General features: G+C 38.4%; 1 protein-coding gene across 14 annotated transcripts in view; it reads right to left on the bottom strand.

Annotated features, from left to right (window-relative positions):
• Positions 1 to 2,606: 2,606 nt before the first annotated feature.
• The window catches only part of LOC143737753 (nuclear factor 1 B-type-like), a 116,838-nt gene continuing 94,007 nt past the window's right edge, over positions 2,607 to 25,437 (bottom strand). For 8 of the 14 annotated variants that reach the window (XM_077229605.1, XM_077229597.1, XM_077229596.1 and 5 more), the window contains exons 10-12: positions 24,896 to 24,978; positions 18,308 to 18,387; positions 2,607 to 8,372 (exon numbers count right to left, since the gene is read on the bottom strand). In XM_077229605.1, the coding sequence (XP_077085720.1) occupies positions 8,243 to 8,372; positions 18,308 to 18,387; positions 24,896 to 24,978 (293 nt within the window). In that variant the 3' untranslated portion in view covers positions 2,607 to 8,242. The remainder of the gene's footprint in view (positions 8,373 to 18,307; positions 18,388 to 24,895; positions 24,979 to 25,437) is intronic. The other 6 variants (XM_077229604.1, XM_077229603.1, XM_077229601.1 and 3 more) reach the window with 1 other exon arrangement.

Below are 25,437 nucleotides of genomic sequence, written 5' to 3'. Positions count from 1 at the left end.
TCACTGCAGCCACAGTGAAAGCCCGATCCAGAGAGCCGGTCCACATTCCTGCAGTAAATAATTACTGTGATCATTGTGGGGATGTGCACATCTTTCTATGTCTATGATCTACAAGTCACTTGCTGTGCTACACCTCAAGCAGACACACACCATACAGAAATCCCCTTCCCAACAAAGCATCCCTGCTTGATCCAGGGCTGTGTGAGAATGATGCTGTGGGAGTGGGAGAGATCTATTGAACAGCCAGTCACGGCTCAATATGAAGTTTGTTTGTTGCCTCCCTTGTCTGTGGCATATGCAAATCAGTCGAGTGGGAGGGGTTGTGTGTGTGTGTGTGTGTTTAGCAGGGTCAGTCTGTGGGAAAGTGAAGGAGCTAATCCTGAGTGTTTCACAGGGGAGGAGAGGACCATTCAGTCGCCCGCCCCTCCCGTGAGCCCACCCCACATCTACAACTCATTGCATGCCACTTCTCAAGACAAGGACGTTGTGTTTTCTCTTTGTATCAAAGTCCCCTCTCACCCCACCCCCCGTATACACACAAACACTTTAATGCTGAACACCTGTTTCTGTACACACACATCCCGCTGATGCAGAGACATGATAAAATCCCACGCTCCCATCTACCGTGGATCACAAAAAGACCTTAAGCATACAAACTGTGGATAATCACAGAATGGTATCAATCTAAACTGTCAATCTTTTTATGCATTTTTTAAAGTCTAAAATAGATAAATTATTCAGTACCTTAATTAGAACATTTGCAAGTAAATCTGGCACCCATAAGTTATCCCACACTTGCAATCAAGTGTTACACAATCGAGTCCTATGTACTTCTAAAATTATTTCATAACTCTTTTCATAACTGCCTTCAAGTGTGAATGGGTAGCTCTTGCTTCTGAGTTATGGCATCACACATTCAAGTCATTACATTTCGTTGTCCCCCGACTGAGCCTGGTTTCTCCAGGGTTTTTTTGGGGTTTTTTTCTCCATTCTGTCACCTGATGAAGTTTCGGTTCCTTGCCTCTGACTTGCTGAGTTAGGGACATATTCAACAATATAATTGACTTGACTGCATTGGCAACATTGTATGAGAACTGAACTGAGCTGGACAATGACATCACTGTTTTCTGCAGAACTGCTTTATAGATGAAATTAACTAATTTAATACTTTATCTTTAAACTGGAACTGAATCAACACTGAACTGACTTCAGCTGAACAATGACAACTTTCTTTGAGAGCTGCTGTACGGACTAAATTAACTGTTTGCATCATTGAATCATTTTCCTGTTATCACAGTAAAGCTGCTTTGAAACTATCTGTATTGTATAAAGCAAATAAAAGTGACATTTGTATAACGCTAATTGTTGCTAATAGTGAGTGATCAACTTTTTACTAGTTGTCTATGAAGTTATTCATAATAGCGCCTTAATATTACAGCAAGTAAAATGAAAATAATAGTATTACAAAAAATAGTTTTCTAATGTTTTCAAATATGTCTCTTATGTTCACCACGGCTTATTTATTTGAAGAACAAAAATACAGTTGCAGGAATATTTATTAAAAAGCTTTGAATGGCAAAATCAATAGTGTATGATAGTTTTATCAATACAATATTTCAGAAATTCAGAGTCCACTTGAAGGCCTCCCAATCCCCACTCGCGTCTCCCAGGCCGTTCCATACCTTTAGTGTTTCATGATGGTGTTCACTTCACCCAACACTCTGTTGCCCCTTTAACTGAAAACAAAGCCAATCACCCAGAATCCTGCTGTGCCTCTGCCCCACCAAACATTATCGGTCTTCAACGTCATCAAATCACCAACAGCAGTAATTGATAGAAAATAAAAGCCTGGGAATATATGTGGGACACTCCAAGAGCCAAAACCCAATGCAGACTTCAGCCACACTATTGAAGCCAGATGTTTACTTAACTGGCCAATTTTGATAAATGGCGTAATGATAACCATTATGCATTGGGGTAATTTTATATCTGCACAGAACCACATTGTTTTTGTTTCGCATCCAAACAAACTGTTTGTGCCCACGGACAGGTGCTGGTTTCGACCTAATTGATAAGCAGACAGCAGGACTGTGGTTTTCATGTTCTTCCAACATGGCATCCGCAAATACCTAATCCGCCTTATTCTCTGCCCTTAGTGAACTATAGCATTAGAAATGCTTTGCTATGACAATAAGTGTAGTCAGTACTTATGGCTTATCAAGTGGACACAGTGGTGGGTTTTTGCTGTTGTTGTGTAATCACCAGTCCACACATAGACGTTTGAGCTACAAGATATCCATACAACTCTAGAAAAAGCATTTTTCCACATATATTGTAGTCTGTGCCCAACATACCAAGATTTGCCTCAGACATAACTGATGTTTCATCGACGTACATTTGCTTGTGGGGAGATTGTAGAAAATCACACAAGTAACGTTATTCCAATTACATTTTCAGTGTGATTACATTTCCCACTTGAAGCAATATGCAATTTTATTCACCTACAAACAATACTTTGTTTTCATAGCTGGTCATTAATATATTACTTGTGCAAGAAAAACAAACTGAAGATCAGCAACAAAAATCAAACAACAAGCAACAGTTCCTTTGTAGCATAGCTCATTTTATTGTTTAAACAGTTTTGCATAGGAAATATATCCACTTCCAGTAATTGACTGCAGTAAAAACAGCTGCTAGCAGTATAGGCTGGATATAACAGTAACAATCACAAAAAAGTCAAGCGTTATTTACACTCATTTGTAATCTTGTGGCATTTTTAGCCCCTGCACCAAATTCAACCAACTCAAAGGCAAGGCAGTGCCTACTGTTTATAGCTGTGAAAATTAAAAAAAGTCAACAAATCAACAGGAAATAAAACAAGGCCTTCACTATACAGCTTCTTTAACTGAGAGTAAAAACACAAAAACTTGATAAAGTAATTCTATAATGTACATTCAGAACATACAGTAATATTTGCATGAAACTGCTGTTTCCATAATCACTACTAAAAACTGTTACAACTTTTTAACATTTGTTGGTGTTAGTGTTGTTGTTGCCGTGTTATAAACCCACTTAACACAATACCAATGGATTTGTAACGGGCATAAAAGTTCCACAAGACCCCCCCCCCCCCCCCTCCCCTTAAAAAAAAGAAAAGAAAAAAGAAACAACTTTGCTGTGGAGCTGGCAATTTTTTTGTCATCTATTGGAGTACTAAGTGTAGCCTAGAGAAACACACTGCCCAACTATTACTTGATCTCTGTGAAATAGAGACTGGGGTATCCCATTTGACTAAATTATCCAAAATTGAAGAAAGCACAAAAACACAGAACCAGGACATAAAAAAAAATAACAAAAGTTTAGGGGATAAAAAAGCATGGGAAGAGGCATCCCATAGATTCTATTTTGATTGAAGAATTTTTTGTATTCCCTAAAGAAAATTCCTTGTTTTTATATTTACAAGGGAAAGTCCACTGAGACTTTGAGCTGAAACAGGCACTGCTTAAAATATTTTTTCCTTTTTTTTTGTAAACGTCTCATAATATGCTGGTTTTTATGTTCCTATTTATGTCAATGATCACTCATGCAGTTGTAAATGCCCTAGAAATGGAAATATGAGAGTAGATGTCCTGCCGTTTCCCTGCACTGACACACAGAAGAGCTGAAAATAGACATTACATGAGTTCCATTGGTCCTCCTTGCATAAGTTATAAACATGTGGCTTCTCTAGGGCCATGGACCATGGCTTTCACAATTTGACCAGGCCATCATCTTACTGCTTTCAATATCTGAATTCTGCAACAAAAACTATTTTCAAAAAGATCAGCCCTTTGAAAAAAAACTTGTACCCAGAAATAAGGTTTAATCTGATCGTTGTATAAGCCTCGTGACATTGTATACTGTGGTGAGGGGAAGAGCTCCGAGCTCCCACGACAACATTCGGTCCGACTAGATACGAACACTATCTAATTGTTGCTCCGAGCCTAATCAGAGCATCATCGCTAGCTAGACGTAATCCAAACAACAAACAAATGTGCCAATGTATGGGGTAGTGGGAACTGCAGAAAGTGCAAATGCTCAGCTGTTTTCCTCTGTGATGGCAACATGAAAAAGACATCTGTGGATGCACACAAAGGCTTCTGGGAGTACCGAGTCTGCCCTGAAAACTATGCAGCATTCATCCCTGCCCAGGTTGGACACATGTAAACACTGCAGAATGGAGGTGCCAACGTGCAGCAGAAAAATCTCCGACTTTCAGATGGTAAATTCTGTACATGGTGTGGTGGGTCAGCCTCTATTGACGGGGGGAAATAATGCATGCTTTATTTTCACAAGACAGCAGAATAATCTGTGATGTCGTGTAGCGACATTACCCTGGTAGTTGTTGTTGGGAGACTCAAATCAGGTGCCTTGCTTCTAAAGTGACTAGGAGTTCCCAAATGGTTCAAAAGAACAAATAATGACCCTATTTAGCACAAATTTCAACATTATTTCTTGTCTCGTTTTCAATATCACATAATCACATCACACACACTCTATGGCCACACTAACAAACCAACACTTCAAACATTTATGAAATGTCTCAAGGATCCAAGTTAATTAACACGAAATACAACAAAAGACCTTCATCATTTTGTTTAAAACATTTACAGTCCCAATACGGGAATTCACTCCACTTTATAAGTACAGGAAAATAAAAATAAAGAATTACATATTCAACCTCTTTCTTATGTATCGGACAGCTGTTGAGTCGTAACACAAATCTGAACTCAAGACAGTTTTGAATTTTTTGTTTGTTTTTTTGTTTCACAAAAAAATATGGACATCACTAAAATTCACGAATACACGTCAAAAGTTTTCTTTTTACAAACGGGGAGAAGAAATAAATTTACAGTGTACACACTTTTGTCAACAAGGCAGGCATTTCAATAGAAGACCCTCATGTACTCTCCTCTCGTAGTGTCAGAGTCATCTTGAAACACACACTCTGACGTATTCATCCACACGCGCACGCGCACACGCACACACACAATTCACATAGCTGCCAGAGCAGATTTTAACCCATAATGACTACTACCGAAAACTATTGCTATTACCATGGCCATCGAGATGACCCCTACCTACATCCTCCTTCACGGTTTCGAACACAAGAATGACTCTATGACCCTGACACTCCCACCACTTCAGGAGGAAATGCACAATGCACTTCAGTGGCATCACCAACGGTCAGAAGGCTACAAAGCACTTTTTTTTTTCAAATCAAAAACAAAAAAGACGGAACAGTGCACATTGAACGGGGTGATTCTAGCTTAATTATATATACTGTATATATGAACATCTTGGATGAAGGAGGAGAGAATCAGCTTGACTTGAGGTCTCAGAAAAAGACTGAATAGTGATTAGTGTAAGAGTTACAATTCTTAACCATGGTGATGTGAGGGGGATTTTAATTGTTATTATTAATTGCTGGTAATGCCCTGTGAAGCAAAACGCCTGAGTTTTTGTTGTTCTGTATTTAATTGAAAGACACTATGGGTGGATGATTGCCTATATGCTGTAGGTGCAAACCCGTTTTTTCCCCCTTGATCCTCAAGACCATAAGAGCATTAAATTATTCCCTTTCATCGAAGTCTATAACAACTCGAACATAATTATAAAAACTTGAGATAACAATAAAAACCGATTCTCCCCATGGGGGTTTTTGTTTTACAGACTACAACCTCAATAAGGCTGTACATTTGAGCACTTCAAAAGGGAAGAATAAGAAACACTGATATTTACTGATTGTGACAGATTTAACACGCAGCAACTTGCGTGACAGTGATTGTAGCGCATTTTATAACAAGTCACTTGTTTGTAAAAATTTAAGGCATCTACTTGGGAATTGCATATAGCTATGTTTTTTTTTTACTGGACAGGGGGAACGGGGTGGTGAAGATATTTGATAAAAGGATGCCAGCATTAAGTACTTTGACTTTGTGTGCGTAATTCGCCTGTGATTGTCACTCCCAAGTCAAGCTGTCTCCTCTATGAAAGTCGTCTTCTAATAAAGGTCAAACTAGCACCCCAGGTGGCAAGTTTAGAAGGAGTTTTTTGTCACAGTAGACAAATCAGTGACTTTGCAGCTGTATTAGACCAAATGGTGCCTTCTTTGCAGACATGCTTCAATGTGTGGAAAAAAAAAGTCCTCCCTTTATAGAGAATACGAAAACGTCTCTCGCACGCTCTTCTCTGCCTTTAGGTACACTCAAGGGAAATAAGACCTTGTCGCACACTGCATAGAAAGCAGTTCCCACTTTGGTCAAATACGAATTTAAAAAAAAGGAAAACAACAACAACAGCAATGTCAACAACAGCAAAAACATCAACAAAATAAATGTTTACACTATTTGTATTTCTTTACTAGCTTCTAATAATCCACATAGCTAAAAGCACTACCTACATAGGCAAAACTTGGTATTGCATAATTCTTATAAATCTGGACCCGCCCTCCCCAATAATGACTGGAAGATGGAGAAAAAACAAACAAATAAACAAATGATTAAAACAATTAAAAAATTGACAACCACCAAATATACGGAAAAAAAATGCTGGTTGATTATAAACTTTAGAACGGCAACTATACACAGCCTTGATACGCACTGTAAATGTGAGATAAAGTAGTAAATGAAGCTAAAAATCAACAATGTCATTTCATCCAGAGTACAAAATATTTCTTATCATAAAAATGTTAATTTTTCCCAAAAACGATCATAAATGCAGCAAAAACAAGGTGTAGTGATGTTTTCTCTAAAGTCGAAGGCAAGGCACGTAACGTGGACGATATATTTTCGTGCAAATTAAGATTATTGGAAAGATTGATTATATAAATATGTCTGATTGGAGAGGCAATGGCATTGGGAAAGCCGGTAGCAATCGACGATTTCTGGGACTGCGTCTGTTGGGAACTACCAAAGTGGGTTTGAAATAAGCACCTTGAGACCTCGCCTCAAGCTGCAGGTTAGTGTTGAAATGAGTACAGCTTTTCACACATACACAATTTGTTTACATTACTCTGCGTTCCTCTTGTTTCTCATGATATCAAAGTGTAAACAGTAGCTTTACAAGCTAACAGCCGACTAAACATGCATACTAGATCGGTGAGTAATATGTCAAAATAAGCCATTTAACACACGCTGTGTGTCTGAGTCTTTTTTCACCTAAGTTTAACTTTAAGTTTTCATTTTAATAAATAAAATAAAAAAACTACCCGCATGTTTGGGTACGGCTCAAAATAAGTGCTGTCTTGTTTGTGTTCAGTTCTGTTCACGTAAACGTTCACTGTTAATCCCACTCTTCTCTTTCACCCTTAGTTTTCCCTAGTTTCCCAAATCAAGGATGTGATTTTTATTTCATTTTTCTTTTTTATGTTTTAAAGTTCACCTAAAAACATTTACTCCCCATTCCTTTAGAGTCTTAGGGCAGACAGACTATGATAGCTTCCCTTCAGTAAAATCATTTAAATTGCACTTGCCTCTTATGAGATATTGTCGTATTTTTCTCAAAATCCTTTTCAAAGGAAATATATATAAAAAAAAATGAAAATGAAAAAAGGGGTTGTATTTCTTACTTAATAATATAGGTTTTTTCTTTCATTGAAAAAAAATAAAATAAGGTTTTCAGAGTTCTCAACTCTGGAGAGTAAATTCCAACCTTTACCTTTAAAGGAAATTAGTACAGGACTGACAAGATTACGGATTCAAAAGATTTTCCACCGAAGGTACATTAAATGTTGAGGGCAATATGAAAATAGAAACATTCAGTTCATTGAAAATTGTTCCTTTGTTTATGTTATGAATACGATAAACCTCTGTTTGATGAAAGTTTGTTCGAATTGCAGCCCACTTTACAAACCATCCAGACAGCCAGCCCTTGTGTGGCCAGCCCCCTCTTAATCGTAAACCAAGACTAGCAATCGTGATATAAGAACAAGAGAAATACTAACAAGAGAGACTAGCATGTCATGCATATACAGTAAGGCATCTAAAGTTTTTATGGTAAAGATCACAGTATCTCAGTTCAGGGGCCTCCTTACACAATGACTGACTGGTGTGGAGAGGCTCATGTCAGAAGAGAACACTTTGACCCGACTCACTCTACTGCTCTAAGCCAATGTCCTTGAGAGGGTGGGACAAAGGTCCATGTCGATTGTATAAGTGCCGTTAGCTGGTTTGTCCGAGGACCTGTCTCTCAGGGGTCCAGTTCAATTGCTTGATTCTGCCTGGAGGAGGGGCTCACCAATGATGTTTATGCTGTAATTCTGGACATTTGTTGGCAGAATCGGAGTCCCGTTCGACACTTGGAATGGAATTAAGCTCGCCCAGGTACCAGGACTGCAGAAACACAAGGGAAAGATAGATTGTGGGAGAAATTATAATCAAGTTACATACACATAAATAAATAAATAATAGATAACACTTCATTTTAAGGTAAACGTAATGCATTAGATATAATGAAAGAGTCATGAACAATACTTTTGTAGCATTTATTTAAATTTTGAACATTTATCAAAGTGTAAAAATGGTTCCAAAGGTCTGGTGCACAATATCAAGAGTACTGTATCAAAAGAAGTGTGCATATTTTTATATATATATATATATATATATATATATATATATATATATATATATATATATATATATATACATATATATATATATATATACATACATTCATTTATATATTACGTTTTAAAATAATGGGCCCTATTTTAACGATCTGAAACGCAAGTGTCAAAGCGCAAAGCGCAAGTAACTTTGTGGGCGGATCCCGGCGCTGTTGCTATTTTCCCGGCGGGATAAATGCCTCTTGCGCCTGACGCAAATCTAAAAGGGGTTGGTCTGAAGTAGCTTCATTATTCATAGGTGTGGTTTGGGCATAACGGGAAACAAACCAATAAGAGCGTCATATCACATTCCCTTTAAGAGCATGATGAACGAGGTGCGCTTATTCCATGGCGCAATACTATTATAACGGCGCATTTACCAGGCGCGCTTCAGAATCGGTTCACAGCCGAGGAGATAGATGTTCTCGTCAGGGCCGTAAAAGAAAGAGAAGTGACAATGGGGATGGGACAAACCCACCCAAATTAGCTTCGGTTAAACATGCATATAATAATTTGGGTAAATGTGTAAGCTTTATGCCTATTTTTACCATCGTCATGGACACTACAATGATTTCCCTCGTGTTTTAATATTTTTCCTTATAATAATGTATAATTTGCAAAAAGTAAAACGCATCTGTGTAGATGAGAAAATCATCTACAGTGTATGCGCATTGTTCACACTTTTTATTATGGCCAAGCATGCGCGCTTAAAATAGCATCTGAATGTATGGCGCAATTGTTTTATAGAACAGCAAAATAGCATGAGGGAAAGTTTGCGCCGGAACACGCCTCCTCTTTGCGCTGAACCGCCCCGGGGAGCGCAAGTGTATTTCTTAGTTAACCGACGTGTGTCTGTGGAGGGAAAAGTCCGCTTTGCGCGGGTGCAAAATAGGAATGATACATGCGTCAGTGTACGAAGTTATTTGCGCCGGGTGCAAGATAGGGCCCATAGAGTATTGATACATTTCATTTTTAATTAAAGTTAGAACATCTTCAAATTCTTTAAATCTAAATCAGTTAATGAAAGAGACATATCAGGTCTAGACTTTCTCCCACCCTCTTTTGAAAACTACCCCTTTCCTTCCCATTAAATACACACACAACGAGACACACACACACAATAATGGGATCGGCATAGTGTCAGGGAACAGGATATCCCAGAGAAACAAAGCACCCTTAGTGCACATGCACGGGGGAAGTTCCCCCAAGAGCATGCATCCATCTCAGTCCCCTGCAGATGACACCCACTTTTGGATCAATGGGGTTAAGTCAGCGGGACCGTCTACAGACCTTTCCTATCTGCATTCAGCACATGTTAACGGCACTACAACACGAGACTGTTAATTGCGAGCTGTGGTGCGAATCTCAGATGCAAAAGCACCAGGGTGCACAAACAGCATGTTGTTCCCTGGGGGGAGGACAGGGGGGCTGAATGGTGCGTACATGTGTCGAATAATTAGGCAGGCCAGAAACCAGAGCCCTGGTATGCCCCCTCCTCTTCTCCCGCCTCCATCTGAAATACCTGTCTCACCCAATCGGCGAACACAATCTTTCTGCTCACAGATTACAGGCCATACTCCTGCTCTGTCAACAGTGCCCGGCGCACACAGCCACCTCTTTGTTTTTCCCCCCTCTAGTTTCTTTTTTTTGCCCCGAAAAAGAAAGGGGACATGCTCGAGGAGGGGTGGAGGGTGGTGGGCTGATTGAAGGAGAAGGAAAGAGACTGTTGTGTGCAAAGACATTTCCATGGGTTCACTGCTTTGGATGCAGGTGCAAAGCTTTAGTGGGCTTTTCTTCTGGAGTTTGTTGTTTGTTTTCCGAGGGAGAGACGAGGGCTAAAGCCAGTGGCTGGTGAAGGACAGGGACCCAGCGGATATGGAACAGTGACTTTATTGTTCCTGAGGTAGCCCGGGGTGATACGGCTGCCTGTCGCCCTGAATGCAGCTAATGATTCAGTCTGAGATTTATACAAATCACCTGTAGCCAAAGCCTGAAATCTTGTTTGAAAAAAAGTTTTTAAAAAAAGTCGTATTTTATGATTCCAGTGCGCACTGGGTCACACTTTAAGGAGAAAGAGAGTCACCCAGAAAGAGAGTCACAAAGTTGTGTGAATAGAAACTAAATCAAATGTGCACTAAACTCTCTTTAAAAAGGGTTTAATATATCACATGAAGAACTAACTGGGCTCTGTCTCTCCTCCCTCCTGCTGCCCCTTTTCATCTCCCTCTCTCTGCCGTTCTAGCCAGCTAGAAATCATCTAACAGGAAATGAGAGATTAAGTGTTTCAGAGATGTGGACTGGAGACTTTGGGGCTCACATCAGACTCAAGTCACTGTTTGGGGGATTTATGACTTGACTTGATAAATATTAAAGTACTTGAGACTTGATTCTGACTTTGTTGAAATTACCTGTGAGTTGAGCTGATGACAAGAGAACTGTCATTTCCTATGAAAATCCAATGGCTTTACAAGCCAATTTTTACTGAATTCATTTTATTTTATTTTTTCGGTTCTACCAGACTGAAAAAGCAAGCAGTAGATATTAAAGGATTAGTTCACCTCAAAATGAAAATTTCCTAATAATTTACTCACCCCAATGCCATCCAAGATATCCATGTCTTTCTTTTCTTAGTGGAAGAGAAATTACGTTTTTTGAGGAAAACATTTCTGGAATTTTCATTCGAATAATGGACTTCAATGACAACCAGCGTTTTGAAGTCCAAATCAATCCAGTTTCAAAGGTCTTTGAAGTGCTTGAAATGGCTGTGCATGATCGCAGCTGAGGATGAGAGTCTTATAATTTAAGACTTCCGCCGGCGCCCGCGACATCGACAGTGACCTTTCAACGCGATGACGTAGTTCCCGGCACGTTGCAGATCAGCTCAATCCGAACAATTGTAGTTAAAAAGTATATATATATATATATATATATATATATTTTTTTTAAATGACCTATCGTTTCGCGAGATAAGACTCTCTCATCCTCAGCTTCGATCGTGCACAGCCATTTCAAGCACTTCAAAGACATTTTAAACTGCATTGATTTGGACTTCAAAACGCTGGTTGTCATTGAAGTCCATTATTCAAAGAAAAATCCAGAAATGTTTTCCTCAAAAAACTTAATTTCTCTTCCACTGAGGAAAGAAAGACATGGATATCTTAGATGGCATTGGGGTGAGTAAATTATTAGGAAATTTTCATTTTGAGGTGAACTAATCCTTCAAGTAGTGATATCTACAAATATAGATTGGAGTAATGGCTGCTGAAAATTCATCTTTGCCATCACAGGAATCAAATAATATTTAAATATTTTCAAACAGAAAAAGTGATTTTAAATTGTAACAATTGTCACGGTATTACTCGATTTAATATATTTATCAAATAAATGCAGCCATGGTGAGACATCATTTAAAATAAAAATAAAAATAAAATAAAATTTGTTAACATTAGATAACTGCTTATTGAACAGGAACTAACAAATGAACAATACTTCTACATCATTGAATAACCTTTGTTAAGGCGAGAGACACTACAGGTGAATGGGGTATTTTTTTTAACTAGCAGATATCACCATGAAACTTTGCCAGTTGATTACCTACATTAAGATGAGAAAAAAATGTATTACAAGTTTTCTGTAATTTAATGTTTAAATATGCAAATTAGACATTATCTAATTAAATATGCGCAAATCTGCATATATTTTAAAAAACGAAATCTGAGTATTGGATAAAGCCAGGTTCAAAATTATTTTTTCATTGTGTTCACATATTAGATGGGAAAAAAATTACAGAGTGATTTATGGATATCTACTTTTGTTATCCTGTAAATCAGAATATACTGCCAATAGCCTTAAAAAAATGATTTTAGACATGTTTTTTGGAATAAAATGTTATGTAAATCAGGCTAAGAATAATATATTTACAAATCCCTCTGTAAATGTCTTCATAATATAACTAGGTACAAGACTGGAAAGTTTGGTGTATATAGGTGCTACTGACGTGGAGATTTCGGACTTGGAGTGAGAGAGAAAAGTCATTTTGAGAAAACGGGCTTTAAAGAATTAGCATCAGCCAATGAGATCGCGCATTTAGAGTAAAATCCCCCCTTTTACTTTCGCGATTGGTTGCTGATAAAAAGGAAATGACCATATTTGGATCCGGCAGTATTGTACAGCAGAGAGCAAGCTTTCTAACGGTGTGTGTGATGACAGTGCAGATCGCGATCGCGGAGCAGAAGGATGATTTATAACGACAACTTTTGATGAGTTTATGAGAAATCTACAGACGCAAACAGGCAAAGTGTAGTAAAATAAAGACCTAACTGTGTATTTCTGACTTTTTTTCACCACAAGTCTGAAAGAAGACATGTTATTGAAGACAAATATCCTAAAATCTCAAAATTGACCAGTGAAAAAAAAACGATGTTTTTGCCTACCGTGTCTCGCCTTAATAATAATTTCAACATGTAATACATTTTTCTAATTAACCCTGCTAAAAATTGCCATACTTTTTCAACGTCAATTTTTTATTTTTATCAAACAGTATGGTCTCTTTAAAAGGTCAAGAGCACGGAATTCTGGCTGGTTACATTAGTTAAGAAGTTTGTTAAGAATCTAGCTAAGATGCTATGTTGCCGACCAGAATCCAAAACAAGAATGTATGCTGGTCTCTTAAACAGAGAAATTGAGCACAAAGGAACTGCGTTGTAGTTCTTCTCTTGCTTTCTGCTGCTTTCCCTGAACACGTACATTGGTCAGCTCCAATAAAGGATTACTAATGGGACAGCAAAAATAGACTACCACCCATCAAGCTCGTAAATTGTCTCATGTACTAAACTTTGCCTTTGCAGGGCATCAATTAAACAGTGTCTGATTGATTGCCATGGGGTGGGGTACTACCCCTTGCTTCCCAAGTTCAAGGTTCAGAGTGGTGTTTCCTACGGCCTGGTTTCCACAGTTACCAGACTAGTGCAGATGTGACGGGCCCCTTCACAGGGGAGGTTGTGTGGGGATAAAAGGGAGATGAACAAACAACTCTGCTCCCTTATCAGATTCTTGCATCTTCATGAGCCACTTACAGGTCTTTCATTCTAAACGTCCACCCTCTTGCAAGAGCAAGAACGGGCCTGCTTCATTTTGGAATCAGACGCCAAATTAAATTATCTAATGCCATCTTAATGGATTGCTAACCCATTTCCTACAGGATGGTGAGAAACAAGCCTGGCTTCAATTCAATTTGGGTTGAGCAGTGGACTGGCATGCATCACACTGCGGCACTGCAGCTTTGCAAGTGCATGCAAGCAACAAATCACATTTCCATAAGTGAATAACCTTAAGTCAACTCTTCAGCTGCATCAGCCTTCATCTGTAGCACATTGCCTTGCTTTCAAATCACATTCTGTCAGGCTGCAAGCTTATTTTTTGCAGTTGACAGAATCATGGTAATTAGTAAACTTTTAATGAATATTTTAAATGTAACACCTGGGCTTGGTTTTTAAATGTTCAATAATGTTCAAGCCTGTGTCCCTACTTTATGTCGATTATAAAGTCTCTGTAAGTAATTGTTGAAGAAACAGTAAAGGGTGAGCCACTGCTAGAGAACTTATTTCCCCTCATACTCCGTGTGGTCTATTACGAGGCAAGAATAGGGACTGAAATGAAAGCAGAGGTGAGAGTGTGTTCAGTGCGACTCCACTTTTCCACACATTTACTGCAGTGAGGAAGTGCTGAGCAAGGCCTTTCCCACTGCAGGGAGCTGGAAAGACTAAATAAGTGGATGAGAGAGAGGATATAGCTCAAGGACATTTAGCTCACACTCAGCCCACCTTACACAGGGATTCGGACAAACATGCCAGCAGTGACTGCTCTAAGAATACACAGAAGCACAGCTTTCCCTTAAAATGTCATATGACGTTTATGTACATATAAACAATTTGTAAATAACATAATATATAATTCAACTACAATGACTAAGCAAAAAAACATATGTGATAACTTTATATAAGTATTCAGAATTTTCTTGACATTTGAAATTTAGCTTAGATCTATTATATTTTTTAATCATCTTTGAGATGTTTCTAAACTTTGACTGGAAAATGTAATTGACATGGTTTAGAAAGACGCACGCCTGTCATGTAAGTTCTAAGAGCTGAAATGCATATCAGAGCAAAAGCCAAGCCATGAGGTCAAATTAACTGACTGCAGAGCTCAGAAACGGGTCTGAGAATGGCTACAAAAAAAATCTGTTGCATTGAATGGTCCCAAGAGCACAGTGGCCTCCATAATTCTTAAATGGAAGACGTTTGGAACAACCAGGACTCTTGAACTGGCCTCCTGGCCAAACTGAGCCATCGGGGAGAAGTGTTTAGGTGAGAGAGGTGACCAAGAACCTTAAGGTCACTCTGGTTGAGCTCCAGAGATAATGTGTGGAGACTGGCAAAGCGTGCAGATGGACAAACAGCACTGCAACACTGACCTTCATGGCTGAATGACCAGAAGCCTCTCCTGCACTGCATGATATATGAAAGTCGGCTTATAATGAGCAAAAAAAGCTCCCAAAGGACTCTCAGATTGTGAGAAACAAGATTATCTGTCCTAATGAACTGAATGGTCTGGAAAAAACCAGGCACCACTCATCACCTGTACAATACCATCCCAATAGCATGGTGGTGGTAGCATCATGCTGTGGGGGTGTTTTTCCATCGACATGGACTTGGGAATTGGTCAGGGTAGACAGAAAACTGAAAGTAACAAAATACAGGGGCTTATTGTGGACTCTGTGAATGTCCTTAAGTTGCCCAACAAGAGTCGGACTTGAACTCAATCAAACATCTCTGGAGAGACCTGAAAATAGCTGCCCACTGACAGTCCCCAGTCAAAGCTTGTCACTTCAAACCTAAAAAGCATTGAGGATGTAACTGCTGCTAAAGATGCTTCAGCTAAGGGTCTGAATATGTATGTGATGTGATGTTTATTTTATTTTGTATAAAGTAGCAAAATTATCATTCTGTTTTTCGTTTTCATTATGGGGCATGGCATGTAGATTTATGTGAACAAAAAATTATTTTAAATGATTTTGCATAAGGCTGCAGTTTAACAAAATGTGTAAAGATGAAAGGTTCTACATTTTTTAAAATCCATTATAACTTAATATTTCATAAATTGTGTTTGTTTTATAACTATTGAAAAAATGCATTACTGCGCTTGTTCGAGAGAGAGAGAGAGAGAGAGAGAGAGAGAGAGAGAGAGAGAGAGAGAGAGAGAGAGAGAGAGAGAGAGAGAGAACATGTTAGCTTTGTTTGATGCATAGTAGCATTACCAAAAAACATCTGGAGAGAAGATACAAGAATTGTAAATCTTGATTTCACTGTCAGATATTTCTGAAATTATTTTTTTAGAGAACAGTGCAAAGCTTTAATACAGAAGGGAGGGTGAGGGGCTTAAACAGAGCAAACAGTCTTGACTGCCTCAGCTCTGAAACCCCAATCTTAGCGATGACCTTTGTAAATATGCAGCTCTCAGTGAGCCTCAGACAGATTCTGCTGCACTAATGCTGGAGTTCTTCTCCAGCAGTAATCATCTTCCTAACTTCCATTCGTTCAGGGAGATACGGATGTTAACCATAAATTGCTCTGATTTTCTTTATAATGGAAGAATATTCAGAGGTCATTTTGTGCTGAGACTCCTAGTCTCATTCCAGAGGTCTAACTGACCATGAATATCAAGGGAGGCTGACCAAGTGTGACTTGTCATGTATACTGAAACAAAGTCTTAGAACAACATTCTTGGGGAAATCATAAACACTGTTGTCTCCAAGATGGGCAGTAGCTCTTATGACTATTTTGGTCTGGTAACGATAGATCAGGATGATTGTCTAAAATCATCCAACATCCATTAGTTAATATTTTTTTCTTAAATATGTTTAGCAGCATTGATTTTTTCTCCTGGACAACTTCCAGGAGATGGTTCTAGAGTGCTGTGCTAACATTAAAAATAATTGCTGGATGGCAGTATATCAAAACCTCTAAGAAGTTGGATCTATAATGTCAACCAAATGTAGCACCTACAACCAACAAATCCACCTCTTTCAACGTTAAAGGGATAGTTTACCCGAAAATGAAAATTAGCCCATGATTTACTCACCCTCAAGTCATCCTAGGTGTATATGACATTCTTCTTTCAGACAAATACAATCAATAGTTATATTTAAAAAGCTTCCAAGCTTTATAATGGCAGCGAATCGCCGTTTCCGTTTTAAAGTCCATAAGAGTGCATCCATCCATCATAAAAGTGCTCCATACGGCTCCAGGGGGTTAATAAATGCCTTCTGAAGCGAAGCGATGAGTTTGTGTAAGAAAAATATTCATTTTCAACACATTACAAAGTAAAATTCTAGCTTCCGGCCAAGCGGCCATATGCAATCTACTTATGGCTAATGCACAATGTGTGATGTCGGAAGTGCAGTAAATATCAGCAGTACGTCGCAAGCTAGTTATTTTACTTTATAATGTTTTAAATATGGATATTTTTCTAACACAAACGCTTTGCTTCGCTTCAAGAAGGCCTTTATTAACCCCCCGTAGCTGTGTGGAGCACTTTTATGATGGATATATGCACTTTTATAGACTTCAAAACAGAAATGGCCATTCAATGACAACTTTCTGCCAGGAAGACTCAATCGTTACGTCACTTATTACCTTCACATCTAACCAATCATGTTCTAATACTTGCAGTATAAAAGATTGGTACTTACACGTCTGAGTTCGCAGATGCTGACGCAAACAATTACCTCCATTCTCCCCACCACAACCAGGATGGTCCCTTCCCCTCCATACTCCCCACCACCACCAGGATGGTCCCTCCCCATACCTCCCGGGGGGTCGGCTGCGCCCCTGCCTTCGTCTTCAGGCAAGAAATGCAGATTCCGCTACCCTCGGATGCGCGCTACGGACGGGGCCTGCGCCAAAGAACTTTATAAATATTTGCTTGCTGGGCTGTTAATAAATATATTTCCATATTAGAGTCTTTCTGGTAGAACTGCCATTATTAAGCTTGGAAGAGCCAGGACTATTTTTAATATATCTCTGATTGTATTCGTCAGAAAGAGGAATGTCATATACACCTAGGATGAGTTGAGGGTGAGTAAATCATGGGCTAATTTTCATTTTTGGGTGAACTATCCCTTTAAACTCTCTCAAGCTAATACACAGTGATGTGTGAAGATTCTATGAATTTGGCCGCAGATTGCTCATCCAGATGTGCACAGAAAAAGTCTTGAGACAGCCTGAAAAAGGTTTGTGAAGTTCCACTTATTATACTTTGAGAAACCAAAGTTTATTGAACACCAAAGGAGATGGACCTAAAACATTTGGAAATATAGTTAGAAGTCAAAATCCAAACTAGAACATATTCAATTTTCTATGATGTTGTTTGCTTATCTTTCATGACATATTTAGCCATTACATGAATGAGTGATGCATTCATGGCCTTAAACACGAATACATGAACAAAATTCATCACACATACACTTTTGCGATGAGTGCAAAAACACAGAAATGGGGGGTTTGATCTGGACTGGGTTGGAGGGGGTTTTGGACTATTGCAGATATAGGTTGTACAAAGTAATATTTAATGGAGAGGTGGGTTAAAAATAAAGGAAACGTTTACCTTTGCCAAGAAATCCCCAAAGCCTCCTCTGAGCCATATGACCTGATGTTTTGATTCACGGGCCAGTCACAAATCCTCAGCTGTCAATCAAACACTTCTCAGTCAGACAACTGGGCTAGCACAACGGCACTAACACACATTTAGCATGCAACAATACCTGGAGCAAGACCTAAGCTTATCTCAACACATATTCTTACATTTATCTGATGTTAATCTTGCATTACTAGAATAAGTAAAAAACCATCACTAATGGTCATATTAGATCTTAAATCTTCTGTTCTAAGCCTAAAATTATGCCTAATTTAAATTACAATTCCATTGAAAGAAAGTTGCCATCAAAAATGTACACAAACAAAAGGCAATTGTCACATGTGGCATGCAATACCATTAGGGTTCTAATAACCATCCTGAAAGCAAAAGAAGAGGTTAGTATACAAAAATGGGAGCTGGTTTACATGGAGGTTATTCATCTATCCCAGAATGCACTCGAATGGGAGGAAGCACATGCATTCCATGTGGTGCATGCAGTTACGGTCACTTCACTGCTGTTAGATATTGTAAAAGCAGCCTGTTTTCACTGAAGCATAACATGAAACATGCTATGTGAGAGACTAATCTTGGTCAATTGATTCAAATTGTTCTTGGTCACAATTTACAAAGCACTAGTTTTTGAAAATGTCAGTGTAGATGAGAGGGAAAAATAAACAACTGGTCACAATTAAACACAAACATGCAACAAATTGTATGCATGAAACTGTGAGAAGCCATCAACAAACAACAACATTAGAGTAAATCATGACACTTTTGCTAATGAACGTCACTGCCCTGTCAGACACACAAGTGCTATATGAGCCTTCGTCAGGTATATTCGCTCTCTGAATATTCAATGGTACTCTGTCAATAGCTCATGCTATATCTAGAAAGGACCTGTAGTCTCCCAAATCAAATCCATTTCCATTGCAATAAATCTAGGAGGGTGAATAATTGATTTTCTATATTTACTTCAAAGATGCTTTAGTGCTCACCCCGGAGACTTTTGGGTGGGGGTCCTGTCACGGGTGCTGTGGACATATATCAAATTATATGTACTACATATTCAGCTGGGAAAACATTGTAACTACATGTTATGTGTTAATACATTTTTAACTAATTAAACTTTAATTCAAATTATACACTGCAGCTCAAAAGTTTGGGGTCAGTAAGATTTTTTTTTAAGGTTTATGAAAAAGTCTTTAAGCATTAATTTGATCAAAAATACAGTAACAAGTAATATTGTGACATTTTCAGCAGCTGGTCTTCAGTGTCACATGATCCTTCAGAAAACATTCTAATTGACTGATTTGGTGTTCAAGTAACATTTCTTATTATTGTCAATGTTGAATATAGTTGTGCTGTTTAATAGTTTTTGTGGAAAACATGGAAAATATTTTTGTGGAGAACCTATTTTCAGAATTCTCTGATGAATAGAAAGATCAGTATTTATTTAATCTATTTTGTGTAACAATGTATATAAGTCTTTGTCACTTTTGATAATTTAATGCATCCTTGCCAAATTAAAGGTAACTTCTTTGAAAAAAAAACTCTTATAAATAATCTGACACTTACATTTTGAGTGAAAAATAAAACAGTGCCATTAAGCTGAACATGCTCTGAAGAGTGACTAATAGAGAAATATGTGAGGTATTTTCACATTGCTATGTGCGGATATCCACCTCCGTCAGTACTGCCAACACTACTTTAACAAACTCCAGCAGCGAGTGACACTCTGTGTGTGTGTGTGTGTGTGCTCGAGTGACCTGAAGCCAGAAAACAATGGCACTGGGGCAAAGTCTGAGGTCAGCTATCAGACTGTTTTGGTAGTGCACATTCATTCATCCTGTTTTGGTGGACCCCACACACTGAAAAAAAAAACACACACACACACACACACACACACACACACACACACACACACACACACACACACACACACACACACACACACACACACACACACACACACACACACTATGCTGATGAGGAGTCAGAGAGGGGATTTCAGGTCTTAAGATTTGGTTAATTAAACATAGACCAAAAACGCAAACCACACAATACACTAGAAAGTTAAAAAAATATATATATAGTACTGTAGTTGTTAAAAATGGTTTCTTAAATATGCCAGCACTGACATTTCTATGTCTCTAGTTTCAAAAATAAAAAACGAAGAAAAAAACGAATTAATAAAATAAAAATAAATTGTTTTTAAAAAATCCCAAATATACCTTGAATTTTAATCAAAGCAAAAGTTCTATTTCAGTGGAGTACTGCTATTAACTGACCTAAACGGTCTTATCCATAATGAAACAACTAAAGTGCCACAATGAAGTAGAAAATGCCACAGTATGTTGGCTTCAAAAACATAATAGCGAGACACAAGCTCTAGGCTTGAGGTCGGCAGTTATCTGATCACGGGTGCCATCTGTCACTGGCACCAGCGGATCACAGAGTTACACTACAGCAGCGCTAGCACCTTCACAGCTGTGAGTGGTGGTTGCTTTAACATGTTTGCATTAGATAAAGCCAAATAAGATCACTGGTCGAGAGAGAGAACGGAGGGAGAACAGATATGCTGAAAGAAAAAGGGAAGAACCCCTGGGGAAAGCGGCTAATGAAATCTTCTCATCACTGGTGTTTTCACAAACAAATTACACAGGGGTATCAGTCTAGAGCAGGTGCTGTTGGATTGTGTGCACGAATGCTCATCTGTCATTCTCCCCTGTGTGTTTGGGTTTTGAGTAAGTTGTGAATGAGCTTGATTTAACAACAGGGCCATTGTGATCATTCTTTGAGGCAGGTGGAGAAATCTCTGGCCCTCAAGATCCACTTGGGATGGATGGAACTCTAGGGCCAGAATTGCCCACCCCTACTATAAGGAAATCCGTCAATAACTGGTCATCTATTGTCTGTCTGATGCATTATATGTAGAAATAAGCATATCTAGCTCTACAAATATAATACCAACAAACCGTTAGACAAAACATTAAACTGCTACATTTGCACTTTTAATATAGTATATTCATGGTTGCTAGGTTCGGAGAAAATGCATTTCAGAAAATTTAACCATTTAAGAGAAAGGCTCTGATTTTTTTTTACGATACCTATTATGCTCACCAAGGCTGCATTTATTTGGTCAAAAATAGTCAAAACATTACTATTGTAATATATTTTAAAAAGTTTTTTGATGGCATAAGTCTTTACTGCAACGTTGCTGAATAAAAATATGAATTCCTGTAAAAATATTTTTTACTGACCCGAATGGTGTGTACACAAAACTTTTGACAAAAAAAAGTTTACAGTAATAATAGTGTTTAAATATTAACTTTAACTGAGCATCAGAACACGTCAAGGATAATCTTAATGTAAAGACACTTAAATGAGCATGAACAATAAAATCTCTAAAATCAGCCAATAACTAATAAAGTATGGATATGCAATGTGAATGACCAACTGAACGATCAACATGAGGGTTAGGTACAGTTACTGTCCGAAGCAGATATTCTCAAAATGGCCAAATAATAGTCTGTAACTAACTCTATTTATTGTGTTAATTTAATTTGGTATTCTCAATTTGTGCTACGCATATATCAGCATTATTCTGTCTATCGACAGGCCTGCTTTCTAGATAACACTGTCAGCCTTTGAAACACCAATGCAGATGACCAGTAAAGCTTTCTTTTACTGTTCCAATAAACACACGTCCACGGCTCTATGCGACTCTGTCCGTACTCCAGATGAATTGTCTCTATGGCTTATCACAGGAAACTGTCCATTACTCTAATGGCTGCCATCCCAAAGCTGCCACTTCAGAGTCTGAGCACCATATCATACAATGCATGCATGCTGCGACAACAGACTACAAGTATTATTATCTGAAGGACCTGGGGCCACAAATCACAAGCAGCTACTTCTCAACATCTTACATAGGGGTTATAAGCATACAGATGGTTCTTGTAAATTAAATAAGCTCAAACAGTTGCTATGGGACCAATAGGAGGAGTGATTATGTATGTATGGACACACCCGCTTGATTTACTGACTCCAGTAAACGGATGCTAAAGACACGGCATGAATGCTTATGTAATGGAGTCATTATAGCGAGGGTTTGTTTGAGCCTATACAGAGACCCTCTAGATGCTAGGCCCTACAAGAATACAGGGCTAGAAAGAGAGAAAAAGAAAAGAAAGGAAAGGAAAGAAACACAAAAAGACGTAAAGAGAGGGAGAAAAAAAGCTCAGATTTGAGTGAACAGTGAGAGAACGAGAGGAGGCATTAAGGAACAGAGAGAGAAAGAAAGCGTCCCGCTGAGCGTCTGGAGCTTTCTCAGTTTCCAGACGGCCTGGCTGAGCTGAAGGCAGCACCCTGCCCCACAGCATGCTGGGAAAGGAGCGCTACGGGTCTGTAAGGTGACACCACGACGACGGCTGTAATCCATACGCCCCACACGTCACACCGCATGCCCTTACAAAAGCTCAGCAGGGTAACACAGGTGTCAATACATCTCATAATATCCTATGATAAATCACTCAGAACAAAGGCTGCTGTGTACGGAAGACATTATTTACTCAGCGAAAGCGCCAGCTCAATGGCCGCAGGTTAACTCAGTTCAGGGCTGGCTATACAATTCTCACTTCTGAAGACAAACAAAAGCTCAAGCTCACATAAACATGATAGATGGTTGATATATCATCCTGTCTACATCTGATCCCTCTCCCTGTTAAGTGAACTACAGCTAAAACAAAAGGCATTAAGCCGTATGAGACACTATAGCAGCTGCGGTGCCTACATGCGATACCTGCTAAAAGATATTATAATCACTCATTCACCCAGCTCACACACTGAATCGCTGTTATCAATATCAGTCCTTTCATTATATCCAGTTACAACATCTATCCGTCCGTTCAACTTCTGCATCTTTATAAACTAATTCTCAATGAAGAAAACCGCCCCATGTTTTTTAAATAAGGCCTGCAGCACTGTCCCTGTTGGTGAGCTGTACATTTCTTGGCCCCGTCCAAGTATGCAAAACCAGAGAGCAATAAAAGCGAGGCTTGCCATTACTGTAACTCAGGAGCAAGGCAAGAGAAAACCACTAATTATGATGTTGCCGCGTGCAGATGAATTCAATTAGAGGAGGGTGGAAAATACTGGCCTCAGACCAGCCCTTTCATGCTGCAGAGGGCCATCGCACACGCACTAGACTATTACTCTTTATACAATACTGAGTGTTTTGCCAAAAATTATCATTTCACTAAATACCTTCTAAGTACTGAGGCCTGACATAAACCAATATCGATCACGTTAAGTACTGCATTTAATCAAATATCATTTTGTCCATCTGAAGACAATGCTAGCATTTGTTGCACAGTAGTTTTAACTCTAATCCAAGATAGATTTTATGTTGGAATTGGTCTCAAGGGACGTGATGGCAAAAAAAACATTCCAACAAACATTGCCTGCGGTGTATAAATTCGTCATTTACTTTTTAACATGAACATAAACCAAATGGTAGAAAAACTGATTTAAATTGGACAGTCTGAAACTACTAGATTTCAATAAGTATAAGCATTATGTACTAATGTCTGTCTAAATTCTACAGTGGCCCCAAAAAGTATTTTGACACTTAAAGCACACTTAAAATGTAGGACGTATCACTGTGTTAAGTAATAAAACATCCAATTTAGAGGCTAATATTTTAAAGAAAGATGAATGTTTTTGAACTTTTTGAAAAAAGTGAATGTTTAAACAGCAAAATGTTTAAACTGTTTAAAAAAGTGAAGTGTGTTTGAACACTTGCTGGTTGTCAAATGTTAATCGGACATGTCCATAGCTAATGTGAGGATATACACATGTGATCACTCTGCTAGGACACCTATGTGTAATCACACTGAAACTGCAAAAAGTTAGTTCTGAGAAAATGTCTAGGTCATTTGTTGGTTTAATATTTTGCAAAGATATTTATACAAAAGTATGGCTTAGTTGTCCACCTAACTTTTGGGGGCCACTGTATTTATTTTCAGGGCACTTCACCGAAAATTGCTTGGTTTAGACTTAGCTTATTTATAAAAATGTGGACTCTGTATGTATGAATTTATAGAAACCAACGGATTCTTCATAAAAGTGACATTCACCCACACTTGCAAAAACCATAAACCTCTAAACGTGACCGTGGTTATAGAGCAAGTGGAAAGATGTGCTCAATAACTGAGTAACAGAGGTGAGCTTGCCAGGAATGTCAATGGCATTAAACACTTTATAAATATAATATCCTACACAGTGTCTTAGCATTTGTTAATTGAATGCACCTATTGGGCACATGTGACATATTCTGACACAAAACAAATGTCAAGAGTTTCCTCCTCATTTTGTCTCAACAGCCCTGTATCTTCACAGGACCACAACAGTGCCTACAATTCATGACCAGATTATTTGATGTGCTACCTGTCTGACAGCTCTGACATTCCCTGTTGGGAATATAGAACAGCTGGATGGGGATTTGAGAGAGAACAGGTGGAAAAAAGAGAACAGTAAAGAGGGTGGGTCATATCTCACCTGTTGCTGGTGAAGAAAGGCTGGATCTCTGGAGCTCAGTCCCACAAAACGGTTGGCAGTGGGGGTGCCTGGAGCCGAATAACCTAAATATACATTAAGATATATTAATACAGCGGGTGTAGACACAAGTAATACACTAAACTGTTCTAAAGTTTGGGCTCTGTACAGATTTTTTATTATGTGTGTCCTTGATGAATAAAAGTATTAATTAATTAATTAATTAATTAATTAATTAATACTTTTATTCATCAAGGACACACATTTAGTTGATCAAAAGTGACAGTAGAGACATTTATGATTTTAAAGATTTCTATTTCAAACAAATGCTGTTATTTTGAACTTTCTATTCATCAAAGAATTCTGAGAAAAAAACTATCACCGTTTCCGTGATGCTGTGATAATAATAAGAAATGTTTCTTAAGGACCATATCAGCATTTTAGAATGATTTCAGAAAGATCACGTAACACTGAAGACTGGCATAAAGGCTGCTGAAAATACAGCTTTGCAATCACAAAAATAAATTATTACAATATATTACAAT

This window comes from Siphateles boraxobius, unplaced genomic scaffold, assembly GCF_051911475.1.
Source record: "Siphateles boraxobius isolate OS27281-9 unplaced genomic scaffold, OSU_SipBor_1 130, whole genome shotgun sequence".
Taxonomy (NCBI): domain Eukaryota; kingdom Metazoa; phylum Chordata; class Actinopteri; order Cypriniformes; family Leuciscidae; genus Siphateles; species Siphateles boraxobius.
The sequence above is the reverse complement of the archived record's forward strand: the minus strand, read 5'-3'. Positions and strand labels throughout refer to the sequence as shown.